Here is a 13,604-nt window from a genome sequence, read left to right as displayed (position 1 = left end):
TGCTTTTCAGAATGAGCTACCTTGCTTCCTCTGCTTTCTGGAGAATATATGGCAACCACATCATCTCCACTGTACATGTTGATGATCTGAACTACCAGGTAATTTGCTTTATGATGTGCAGGTTTGTAGGTTAATTATCTTCTGTAAATTGTCCCTCGTGTCTAGGATAGAACTAGTGTACGGGAGGTCGTTGGTCGACGCGGACTCAGTGGACCGAAGGGCTGGTTTCCATGCTGTATCTCCAAACTAAACTAAAATAGACTGAACCCATAAACAAAGAGCCTTGGCTTAGTGGAAGTACTCTTTGGATGGCTGTTTTTGGCCAGACGAAATATCAGGTTTAAAAACAATTGGAATAAAGCTACAATGAGGTCAAGGAGTACAGATTATATAAAGCATTAAAAAGAGAAAAAAATGTTCAGCCACAAAATGTGCAAATGAACCAATGGCATTCATGTTTAAGCAGATGGAACACAGAGCAGCAAAATCATATTAAGTATCGACAAACTTGATCAGACCACATAAGTGTAAGAGTGCTAAAGAAGACAAGGAAGATCTGCCAAAGTAATGCCAATGTGTTACATTGTGAGCCAGTTGCAATGGAATTTCGTTCAAATATGCACTCGTCTGTATAGTTTTGAATGACAATAAAGTTATATTCATTCATTCATTCAAAAGTGATAGGATACAACCGCCATGAGGCACCCAACAGGCTAGGCCTTTTATTTCCCCTCAGAGAGTGAAGGGAATCTGAAAGGTGACCTGTTAAAGGTTTCTAAAATTGTGAGGTTATCAATGTGGAGAGCATTTCACCTGTGTGGGAGTTCAAAATCCAGGAGAGTCAGAAATAAATCCAGTCTAAGAAATTCCTTTAATCTGAGCGGCAGGAATGCAAAATGTGCAGTCACCTGGAGTAATTGAGCCAAATAGCATTGGTATGTTTGAAAGGAAGTTGGATAATTAAATAATGGGGTAAAGAATTGAAGGTTGTCACAACAGACCAAGTGATGGTAGAGAAGCAGCAGGGTGGGTCAGGTGAGTTAGATGTATTTAATGTTACAAATTATATGCAAAGGGTTCTGTTGAGATCTTTCACGGGGCATTACAGTCAGTAGATTCGGGAATCGATCTGAAATGTCACCCATTCCTTCTATCCAGAGATGCTGCCTGTTCCGCTGAGTTACTCCAGCATTCTGTGTCTATCTTCTCGTTGTAAACCAGCATCTGCAGTTCCTTCCTACACAGTAGATTGCTATGGTTGCTACCCAAAGGAGATGAAGGAGGACATGCAAAAGGACTCTGATTCCTCAGCTTAATGTCACCTTACAATCAGCTGAAAAGAAGTCTAATTCATGGTCATTCTTTTTAAAGCTAGATAAGGTGGCATGGAATAGAAATGAAAACAACTTCAGTAAATAATCCAACATTCAGTTATCCCATTGCTTGCTAATCCTGATGTTTCAGCACCTGGCACACCATGGCTAATTCCTGCACACACTTTAAACTCACCAGGGCCCCATTCCTGCGCACCTTTAGAATCCACCAGAGTACACTCCCTTTAAACTAAATTTATTAAATTACTATGTAATGTTGGGAAAAAAAGAATCAAAGCATATTGATGTATTCATAGGAGTTACATCCAACAATCCAGAAAATACAGCACCAAGTCTTAAATGAGCCAGATTATCAGAATTTTACTGTACACTGAATCAATTGCATTGGTGAAGCATGTCTATATGGGAGAAATTTGAAATTAAAACTGCAAATATTGGACATGTGAAATAAAAACTGTTAATGCCAGAAACACCAGCATGACACTGCTTTATACACCGGGGTGACCGCGGTGCCTGACCCGATGAGTTACTCCAGCACTTTGTGTATCTGCTTTCAGCATATTCTGTTTTTATCTCCTGACACAAAGGTGGCTTCATCCTCTTGCAATGAACCATCTTCACAGTTACTGAAAAATAAAGCAAATATTTAACACATCGACTTACTGGAGGCTGTTTTACTTGGAGTTGGGTTTTCATCTCCTTTATGGAGTTTGCAATAAATTCTAAAGGAAAAACAAAGACAATGAATGTGCAACATGAATCATAGTGAAAGTAAACAAGAACAATTAACAATTAGATCACAGGATTACAGTATGACCACTTATTATCTCTCAAATTTTTTCACGCATGGTTAACAAAGAACTTTATTACTACATGGGCTTGGGACACTTGACCAATGTACTGGATCAGAATGAACCCTTGGCTTGTCCCAAATTCAGACAAGTTGTCTGTGAGGTACATCATTAGTTGAAGCAAATATTTACGGCACGGAAGAAGGGACAGCATTTCAAGCCAGCTCTTTAAGCTTTACAATAGATAATTAGAGAAAAGATTAAGGCAGAAAAGGAAATGCGATTGTGTGATGCTGCTTTATCTGATAATCTGATTTTCCTGGTCTTGGCTGGCACAGAATGGAAAGATATAAAGTCTTTGACAGCAGAGTTTCATATGTGGAATTCTGCAATGGGAAGTAATGACATTTGCTGAGGTTTTACCAGGATAATGGTGATGCAGCGCTATACAAATTGGTGGGAAAGAGAAATTGAATACCACAGCCTAAAACTTGGGTCAGGTAAAATGTAAATGTCTGAGTATTTATACAATCTCAGGATAGTTCTTCTTTTAAGGAGTTGTCACATGAAAAGCTATGATAAAAATAAAGTTTTTTTCAAAGTAAGAAGGTTAATAAATACCAAAATTAGTTCCAATTTTATGGGAGAACGCTGAATATAACTGGACAAATAAACCTTCCCATCTACAAAAAATGATTTTGTCTTCTCTGTATTAACTTTAATTTATATGCTGTAACTGTAATTATTTTTTTGCACAATCCGCAGGCATTGCCACTTTCATTTCACTGCACATCGTGTATGTGTATGTGACAAATAAACTTGACTTGACTTGGTCTAAATGGTGAGGGACACTTGACACCAGGCCCTTGGTTGCTGCAACCATAATTAATCAAAAACTACAACAGTTGACAGGAGGTTAAAACTAACCCTTCAGCCTTAAGATGGTTCCCCGCATCACCTGAACTTGTATTACTCTGGTACTGCAGGCAAGTCTAACAAATGTGCAGTATTAGGGGAGCAGAAAAAATGGCATTGCCTTTGGAAAACATAAAGGGATTTCAGTTCAGACAATGTTTAACAGTTGTGACTACTTAATTCAACAATAAAGTTTTCAAAATACCAGGATCATTATGTTAAATTTACCAATCCTGCCTTTGTAAAGGGAAACTGGCCTTGAAAGAGGTATGACTTGGAGAAATTAACCTCTCGTGCTAGTGCCCAGTTGCCATGGAGTAATACAGCACATAAACAGGCCCTTTGGCCCACCATATCCACACCCATCATTTTGCCCATCTGTAGTAATTCCATTTGCCTGCATTAAGCATTTCTATACCTTGCCTATTCACGTACTGTCTTATAGTCTTAAATGTGGTGATTGTATTTGATTCCATCACCTCCTCTGGCAGTGAGTTCCCAATCAACCATTCATTATGTAAAAATACTTCCCCTCACACCTCACTCCTCCCTCTCATGTAAAACCCATGCCCTTTTTTGGTTTCCATTAGCTATCATCAATTCCTCTTGTATGAATAATCTAATCATGCCTGTGGTTGATTGTGCCACTTGGGGGAAGCATTCACACCTTGGCTCGTGAAGTACGAGACAACAGCTCCCTCAACTTGGTTTCAGTTTTGTCACGATGAAAACCTTGGTTTTGCATGCTAACCAATTAGATCAAGTATACACACATAAATATAATTAAGTCAAACGCGAGTACCATAGATAATGTAAAGAGGAAGACACAAAGTGAAGAATATATTGAGGTCATCCATAGTCTAGGGAGGTGGTATTTAAGTTATTGATTATCAAATTAAAAAAATAAAGGGCAGTAAAATCAGTTAAAAATGCTGAAAAGCATGTAAACAATTGAAACAACATCCAACAAAACTGAATTAAAGTTCTTATTCCCCACTGAAATTATTGGATCCAACACCAGACTGAAGCTGGCATCTAACACAGGAGTAAAATCCAAACCATAAATGCACCAGAATGTCAGCCTCATTACATTCCAAATGCTCTATTAAAGATATGGTGGCTACTCATGCTAAATCTATTTAAAACTTCCACGTCTGGAGTCCCACAAAATTCCTAACAGAGTTTGGCATGATTGGGAGAGAATTTGTCCTCCAATTCTGTAATATGTTTATGTATACTGTATTGAAGCAAAATTAGCACTCTCAATAGATCATTGAGTAAAGTGAGTGAACAATGATGGTTTAGAAATTTAGAAAATAAATCGTCTATGTGGCTGCAATTTAACAGCTTGTAACCACACTAGTTCAAGGATTGATGAAAAACGGATGTCTGGTCCCATATATTATCCAATTTTTCCCAAACAAAATAAAATGAAATAGCAACCTATAAATGCCCTCGGCGTCATTTTCAATTATTTTTGCCTCGGCATCACTGGCACATGGATAGTGATAGGACCTTTTACAGCTATTCACTTCGCATCCAACTGTTGCACCTTTCTTTTTACAAAACGAACAAGTCTGAAACAAGAACAGAGATTAATTGGAAACTGGGGTTTGACGAGTCATTATTAAAGAGCAAGAAAGAACAAGATTTTGTTTACAGATCAGCAAAGAGCCAAGCAACCAATGAAACACAACTGAATAGTAAACAGCAGTAATATGGAATCTGAACAGTAAGTTCCTCAAAGAGTGTGTAAACTTGATACGAGTGTATTAATGATGTCAGCAAAAATGTCAGCACTGTGGCAGAGTTACTGCTTACAATTGACTTGGTAAAATAATAAATTGTCCCTAGTATGCATAGGATGGTGTTAGTGTGTGGGGATCGCTGGTCGGCGCGGACTCGGTGGGCCAAAGGGCCTGTGTCCACACTATCTTTAAACTAAATTAAACTTAAAAATACAAATTGTTACCAGGTAAAGTACTTTGGATATGTTAAGGTGAAAAATTGTAATAAAACTCCAATGATATGTTATCCTTTTTTTGGAAAACCTGATGGTTGGGCAACTAGTTCATTCCTTAGCATACTAAGCCCTCATTATTCAGAGACCTACTTTGCACATTCACATCCTTGGGTTCTGGAGTGATTGTATGTTTCAGCTTTACAAGCTGAACCTTGCCACGCTCTGTTTCCCACACTTCCTTTAAATTAACTGAGGCTCAATTTCTCACTCCCTGCAAACTCACCAGCTTCATAGGGAAATTTAATGTAATACGGTGTAACAATTTGGGAAAAATAAAATAAATTTACATTGCAGTAATACTAGTCACATGCAATAATCTAGAAAATCTGCTAGTCTGGCATCAAAGTCCCAAGAGTGCTGGAAAATTGGAATTTAGCTGCAGTGCAATTCATTTCCTTTCTTTCCGGGATCTTTGGTTGTTGGTTCCCATTCTTCTCCAGTGCTCCCATGTCTCAAATACGTGCAGGTTTGTAGGTTTAATTACCTCTGCAAAATGCCTCCAATGTGTAAGGAATGGATGAGAAAGTGGAATAACATAGAAATAGTATGAATGGGAGATCGATGGTCAGCGCAGGCTCGGAGGGCTGAGGGACCTGTTTCCATGCTGTATCTCTAAACTAACCTAACCTTGAAAGAGTAATAAGGAGCAACAGTCACAGATTGAATCTAAAACTGAGAATGGACAACAATGTGTTGATTACCTCCTAAAAGGAAGGTGTTAATCATCAGGTTTTCTTTCCCCTCAGAAAATGTTAAATGGTAAAGAATTGCTAACTGACAGTCTGGTAATACCATTAATACATAAAAAACAAAGAGCACAAAACGCGAGAATTACTCAAAATTCATTTGAACCCTTACACTGAACCTCAAATTGACCAGCATCACTAACAATTCAATAACAATTTGGCTTCGCAATGTTTCAATTTCACAATAGCCACAGGCTGGCTTTATTCATACGATTCCTAAAGGTTCCAAGTAGAGAGCGGTCCTGAGCTATCATGTACCTAATTGGAAACCTTTGCACTAACTTTAATCAGACTTTACCTTGCACCAAACGTTATTCCCTTTATCATGTATCTGTACACTGTGGATGGCTCGATTGTAATCATGTATTGTCTTTCTGCTGTCTGATTAGCACGCAACAAAAGCTTTTTGCTAAACCTTGGTACATGTGACAATAAACGAAACCATTTTCAGAGTTTATCCTTTCCACTGGTAACCTTTGAAAGATGTGTAATGAAGGAAGAGATTAAGTACAATTTCGTAAATGTTTGTATTCCCATTAATATAAAGGTATTCTTTACTCATGGTAATTATTTTCAGGTTTTAAATGAGATTATATATATATTACAGTAAATCTTGCCTTGAAATATACCACGTGTGCACTGGCATCTTTTGAGTTTCTAAGCATTAGTTACATTGATTAGTCTGTGTAATTTACTGAATTTAATGAAATCTTACCAACTTGCTTCCTCTTTTAATTTCTTTTTTTATATCTCCAAGAAGAAATCCACCAAAATCATCAAAATCTTGAGAGTTTTGATTGACAAGATTTGAAGAGAAAAGCTGAAAAGGAACACAACGATTGTAAGTGTATCTTGGATTTTGCAAGTCAGGGATGCCTAAATGTTTGTACATGGAGGGTAATTTTCAGGTCAAAACAGAAGGCCATGGTCCAAAATTGTTGCTCAGTTCTCCAGTAACATGATGTGTTGGTTTCAGGAGGTTGCTGGGCATTTATGGCAGTTCTTACGCATCTAGAAGATGTTAAATCGTGTGCTATTGTTTGTCTCAGACCCTGAATAGGTCCTATACATCTTAAACCAGTGTGGATTACTACTAAAGTCCAAGGAATCCATCTCCCTCCAGGTAAATCTTATTAAAAAGATTGCAAGACACTCACAGAATTTCCTTCACTGCTGGTCTTCCAGGGTCTTCCTGCTCCCTCTGATTATCTGCCTGAAACTACACCCCCCAAACCCCAATCTACTCTCAAGCTCTTTCCCCATTATCTGCTGAGCTGCCCACTCCCATCCTCTACCTAATACTATTTCCCCACACCACCATCCAAACTATCCCTGTTCTGACTATTGTTCATTTCCCAACAAGGTCATCATCCCCATTTTGACTTTACCCATTCAAGCTTTCAATCCTCTCTTTGATACCTAGTTTCAAGTCTCTGTCTAATCCCTCCTTCCAAGCTCTGTATTAAGATTACTATTTGACTTCCCCCTATCATCACAATGTAACCAGTTGCTCCAGGTCTGAATCAACTCTCCTAATCCCTCCTTCCAAGCCCTGTATTAAGATTACTATTTGACTTCCCCCGACCATCACTTGCTCCAGGTCTGATTCAACTCATCCATCCCCTTCTACAACTGCTCAGTCCCAGAATCCAACAATCCCTTCCACTTGAAGGTAGGCACAAAATGCTGCAGTAAATCAGCAGGTCAGGCAGCATCTCTGAAAAGAAGGAATGGGTGACGTTTCGGGTCAAGACCCTAACTTTTCACTTTACTGATTATAAAAACCTGCAAACCCCCTGAAGAATGAGAAGAAGAATGAGATTGATTCTTCTGCCACATTTGACAGAGACTCACAAGGCCAAAGCACTTGCTGTGCCATAACAATTCCATGATTCTTGTAGAAGAAAAATTAAAATCTCCAGATATTTAATTATGGTTGGAATTAAATAAGGTAACAAAAGGGTGTGTGGATGTGGCAATTGGCATCTCTTGTTGACCAACTGCAGAACATAACAGGTTTCAGACAAGTTATCTCCTAGAATGTGTTTATTGTCTGGGAATGCATATCGTTGGCGAACACAACAGCAATAGTTGGGTAGACCACCCGTGCCCCATGCTGCTAGTAGTGCAGAAACGTTGCAGATAATGGGGGCTAATGATTGGCTCGGGAAGGGGGTAGTGGCATGGTCTGCTTGAAAGATGAGATAGAATAATGTCAAGATGCCCTTCTATTATGACTGACTTGTATTAACCATCCATTGTTGAATAAGATTAACATAAACAAAAAGTATATTTATGACTAATTAAATGATTAATACCCATGTAATAGAAAGTAATATCAGGAAAACATATATCCAAGAAAGAAGTATATTTTCGTATATTTGTATCTATCAACAAAAAAAAGTTGTTTACTGCACTGTGCAACTGTCAGCTAATTCTGCAAAAACAGAGAATTGGTGAACAGTTAACTGCCGCCATCTCTCCATGATATCATGCAATAAAGCCTCTTGAAGCGAAACTCGAAGTCTCAATTTTTCCTTTAATTTTCGTCTGTTAATTTCCTCAACAATTCTAAATTTGATGATTGTACGAAAACCAACATGATAGAGATTAGAACTATTTTTAAAAAACACACTATTGAAGACAATTTATCTCATTACAGAAGATATGTGGTAATTGAAGGGGACACCAGTGCTGAAGATCCTTTGGTTCTTTTCAGAAGTTCCGATATAGAGTTTGGTATCTACATCAGAAATGTCCCCCCAGAGATAGAGCATACAACAGAAGTAAAAGGATTAAATGACTAACGGTAAAGATAAGATGCCACTACTCAATCAGTGGGAACTTAGGTGTGTGACATGGCGATGTGGCAGTTCATGCTGCTCCCCAAAGCCCCAGGGACCTACAGTGCCCTCCATAATGCTTGGGACAAAGACCCATCATTTATTTATTTGCCTCTGTGCTCCACAATTTGAGATTTGCAATAGAAAAAAATCACAGGTGGTTAAAGTGCACGTTGTCAAATTTTAATAAAGGCCATTTTTATACATTTTGGTTTCACCATGTAGAAATTACAGCAGTGTTTATACATAGTCCCGCATTTCAGGGCACCATGAATGTTTGGGACACAACAATGTCATGTAAATGAAAGTAGTCATGTTTATTATTATGTTGCATATCCTTTGCCTGCAATGACTGCTTGAAGTCTGCGATTCAGTGACATCACCAGTTGCTGAGTGTCTTCTCTGGTGATGCTCTGCCAGGCTTGTACTTGCATGAAGGAGGCACCTGAGTAATTACAAACACCTGTGAAGCCATGTGTCCCAAATATTATGGTGCCCTGAAATGGGGGGACTATGTATAAACACAGCTGTAATTCCCACAAGGTGAAACCAAAATGTATAAAAATCTGACAATGTGCACTTTAACCATATGTGATTTTTTTTTTCTATTACAATTCTCAAATTGTGGAGTACAGAGGCAAATAAATAAATGACGGGTCTTTGTCCCAAACATTATGGAAGGCACTGTAAGTTTGCTGCTGACTTGTGTGGAATTTGCATATTCGCTTTATGAATCTGGGAGCAAACATTAGCGCTTGGGAAGCATTGCAAACTCATGAATGAAAATTTGGGTACTCGAGTATGGAATGGGGAGTGTAGATTTGAAAGTAGCAGAAAGCTGACAGACCAATGAGGTGAACAATAGCATACACAATGTGGATCAGCGCCATCATCCATTTGATGTGTCTCAAAAAGGATCAACAAGGACACCTTTAGGAAGTGTGGGATGGGGTTTGATAATGTAAGGAAAGGGGTGGGGAGAGGTGCTTGGAAGCAAACATAGTGCCACCAACATTTAATTTACCCAGAGTGTGAAGAATCCTGACCCGAAACATTGCCTGTCCATGTCTTGCAGAGATGCTGCCTGGCTGCTGAATTACTCCACTACTTTGTGTTTCTTTAAAGCTGACCTGTACAGGTGTTCCTCTTCCTTACTAACCCCAACTCCGCCCAGAAAATTTGTACCAATGCTCCACCCAACGATGAAAATTGTCTTGGGCCTCACAGGCAAAATCTGAGATTCACAAAGTATCCACCCAACTCAGGCTGGCAGCAGGAGGAATCCCACGTTGAAATTATGCTGCAGCCAGTTCTTGAGTTCAAGGAGCAGAATAAGGCCATTCGGCCCATCAAGTCTACTTTAACATTCAATCAGGGGCTGATCTATCTTTCCCTCTCAACCCCATTCTCCTACCTTCCCCCCATAACCACCCCCCCCTTACTAATCAAAAATCTGTCAATCTCCACCGTAAAAATATTCATTGACTTGGCCTCCACAACCATTTGTGGCAATGAATTCTACAGATTCAACACCTCCGGCTAAAAATTGTATAGGGGATTGCACGTAAAGTCAAAGTGCGTGACGCACGGAGGCGCTCAAGCCGTCTGGAGGACCTCGCAGCTTCCGGCATACACTAGTAACACACGCAACACGTATGTTCTTACCTTGAAAAAAACTCCAAAATGGTCAATTTTTGTGCTGTAAAAATTGTGGAAGTAGGAGTGATCGTGAGAGATATTTATCGTACTTCAGAATTCCTAAAGTGAAGAAAAATGGTAAAGAGAAGCGCGAGCTGAAGGGACGACAAAAGGCTAAAGTGGTTGGCGAACATTGGCCATGCAGATATCAAGATGGAAAAGGTCGAGAATTATCGTGTTTGCTCACTGCATTTCATCAACAGTAAGGCATTGTGTTTTTTATTGATTCCTATGGTATCAAAAGAGTTTTAGGAGAAGCAAAACTGGCGGTAAATTAGCAAAATCGCCCATGGTCCGCAAGTGTGTATTTACATGCATAAAGAAAATGCTTCTGAAGCTAAATTTATCATTAAAAAAAATCTCAAACCATACGTGGGCTTTGAATTACATTTTACTCAGCTGCAAGCCAAGGAATGGCATAATCGTCAGCTAGCAATTGGACACAATCCGGCTCAGTAAATTGACAATATCTTTGAAAGGGAGTGGGTGTTTAAGATGTCAGGACGTTATTATTTGCCAAAATATACATTTCAATTTTTGTTGTTTAATGCCCATTCACAATTATTTACGTTCATTTATTTATTGATTTTTGCATTACAGAAAAGCCTGCAGCATGGAACGATGTTACCAATCCTGATTGGGCACCAACTGTGAATATGGGATGCGGTGATGAAAATTGGCAGGTTAGACAACGTATACAAGAACGCCATGCGACAAGAAGAGAGAGTATGAAGGCAGATTTGATCGCAGCTCAAGCACTCGTAGCTCCGCAAGATGATGCTGAACAGGTTAATGATGAAGAAAACTTTGAACCGCAGCTGCATGAACTTCACATGGAAACACAAACACCAGTCAAGGAGATAATGGACACATCAACACAAACAGAAATGTGTGCAGCAGACATAATAGTACTGGAAGCACAAGCAGACAACAATAAAGAGCTCACTAAAGCAAGACAAGAAGCAGCCCAAATTAAGCTTACTGAAGAAAGCTTTTCCAAGTATGACAAAAAGGTTAAGTTCTACACGGGTTTACCAACGTTTGCCGTTTTGATGGTGGTCTTCAAATATGTTAAGGACAAGCTCCCCACTAGACATTCCTTAACACATTTTCAGCAGTTGTTGATCATCTTGATGAAACTCAGACTTGTAGTGCACATTTACGCACTCGTGTAGAGCGTGTGATTGGTGCTGTCAAGCAAAAATACCTAATTCTAAGTCATACTGTACCACTGGAGTACATGATGACCCACTCTGAAATTCTAGTATCCAAAATTGATAAAATTGCAAGGATTAAGTTTTCAACTTAAATGAATCCACAGTCCCAGAGTAGGTACAAATAGTTGTTTTTTCATCTGGGGCATATACTTCTGTAGTTTCTTTTTGGTCTGGTTTATTTCACACACATGTTTAAACTTTAATGTTGTATATTCTTAATGTTTTATTGTTTTACGCTTTTTTCTTATTGTTTACTGTTTGTTCGTGTTGTTAATTGCGAGCGGAGCACTAAGGCACATTACTTGTATGTGTACATAGTTGGCCAATAAACTTATTCATTCATTCATAAGAACAGAAAAAACTTTCAAAAAAATAACTTGGCTCATCAGCATTCATTATGAATGAAATTGTGAGTAATTGTCAAATCTTTGAATAACAAACACAGAAGTTAAAGTACACTTCAAAACCTTTAACATTAAACTTAAATTTAAGTTTGAAAAAGAGACTGTTGTGTGAAAACGACCACAAAATGTCGTATATTGTGGTTTTATGCAGTGCAATGCAAGACTTGGTATTTATGTTCTGCACAACAGAAGCTTTGCTGATGTCCACGGTAAATGCTGAACTGCAGTACACGGCTTGCCCTCCAGACGGTTCTGAAAGGTCCGCCCATTTATTCTGGGGCTCTGGCCTCTATCTAGTACTAGACTCTTTCACTAGTGCAAACATCCGCTCCACATTCACTCTATCCAGGCCAGCGAGGTGATTACCAAAGCTGCCAGGAGAAGGGGGTGAAGCAAAGCTAATAACATTTAAAAGTTTTGGACAGATACATGGGGAGGAAAGGTTTCCGGGGATATGGGTCAAACATATCTCCTGCACCTATTGTCTATAACACGGCAAATGGGACGAGCTTGGATGGGCATCTTGGTCGGCATGGACTAGGTGGTCGGAGGGTCTGTTTCCGTACTGTATCACATTAACATTTGTGATCCGATCTTACATACACCATGAACAAAACACAAACGCTGCAGGAACTCGGGGTATTCGGCAGCATCGGTAGAAGGAATGGACTGGCGATGTTTCGGTTCGGGACCTCTTCCAAAAACTATCTTCTACAGAGTTGAAAGTGAATGAAAAAGAAAAAGTTGGAAATCATAGAAGTATACAAAAAAGTCTCCTTGGGGGACAAAATCCAGTGGGAACAAATTGCTATTTCAGTCGAAACATCACACATCCCAAAGCGCCCGCGGGATTTGGAACTCGCCGCAGTGGTCTCGACTTACCAGGCAGTTCTGATGCGCTGCGATGCTGTTGCCAACAGTGTTGCTGGCGAAGAGTTTTCCCGTAAGCTGGGTTTCTGCTTCCCTTAAACACAGTCCACATGTGCTCATATTGACTCAGCTCTGGTAGATTCCGAACGACACTCACACACAAGGCTGAACCTCCAGCCACTGAAGGTGTTACTGCTCCGTTGTGTGGAGTTTGTGACTGAGGAGGCTGTAGCTGTGACTAAGGAGGCCCCCCACCTACTCGCCGTCTCGAAGTTTCACGGATCAGTTTCACTTTCTTTTTAAATAAGGCCTCGGAACGGGAAACGAGCAGACGCAATTCGACGTTGATGATCTCATTGTTTGACAGACGAACAAAATAATATAACGAGGCAGTGAAGAGAGAAATATATGGCTCTTTATACGTTGTCATTTCCGCTTGCTATTCGCATTCTTTGCGCACGTTTAACTTTCAAATACCCAACGCGCAACAGACTCGGACCACCCTTTGTTTGACTGCTGTTTTTTTCCCCATACACGCAATTAATGTATAGACACTGAGAATACCGGAAGAGTTCTGCACTGTTCTTGTTTTGTATACATTTTCAAATTCTGAATCAAGTTTATTTTTGGAAATAAAAATCTCCTTTTATTAAACAGTTGTCCTCTAAATGAGGTGGTAGAACAAAAACGCTAAATCAGACAATCAGAAGAATTGAGGCTTCGACCTGATATCAAATTACGAATTAACTTCATAGCAATCTGA

General features: G+C 39.4%; 1 protein-coding gene across 1 annotated transcript in view; it reads right to left on the bottom strand.

Moving 5' to 3' along the window:
* Window positions 1–13,604, bottom strand: part of LOC144598444 (uncharacterized) — a 91,930-nt gene that overhangs the window by 20,598 nt on the left and 57,728 nt on the right. Inside the window, exons 23-26 of the mRNA XM_078408587.1 lie at window positions 12,854–12,956; window positions 6,525–6,629; window positions 4,484–4,617; window positions 1,998–2,056 (exon numbers count right to left, since the gene is read on the bottom strand). Of these exons, the coding sequence (XP_078264713.1) occupies window positions 1,998–2,056; window positions 4,484–4,617; window positions 6,525–6,629; window positions 12,854–12,956 (401 nt within the window). The remainder of the gene's footprint in view (window positions 1–1,997; window positions 2,057–4,483; window positions 4,618–6,524; window positions 6,630–12,853; window positions 12,957–13,604) is intronic.

This window comes from Rhinoraja longicauda, chromosome 12, assembly GCF_053455715.1.
Source record: "Rhinoraja longicauda isolate Sanriku21f chromosome 12, sRhiLon1.1, whole genome shotgun sequence".
Lineage (NCBI taxonomy): Eukaryota > Metazoa > Chordata > Chondrichthyes > Rajiformes > Arhynchobatidae > Rhinoraja > Rhinoraja longicauda.
This window is presented reverse-complemented; position numbering and strand designations above follow the sequence as displayed.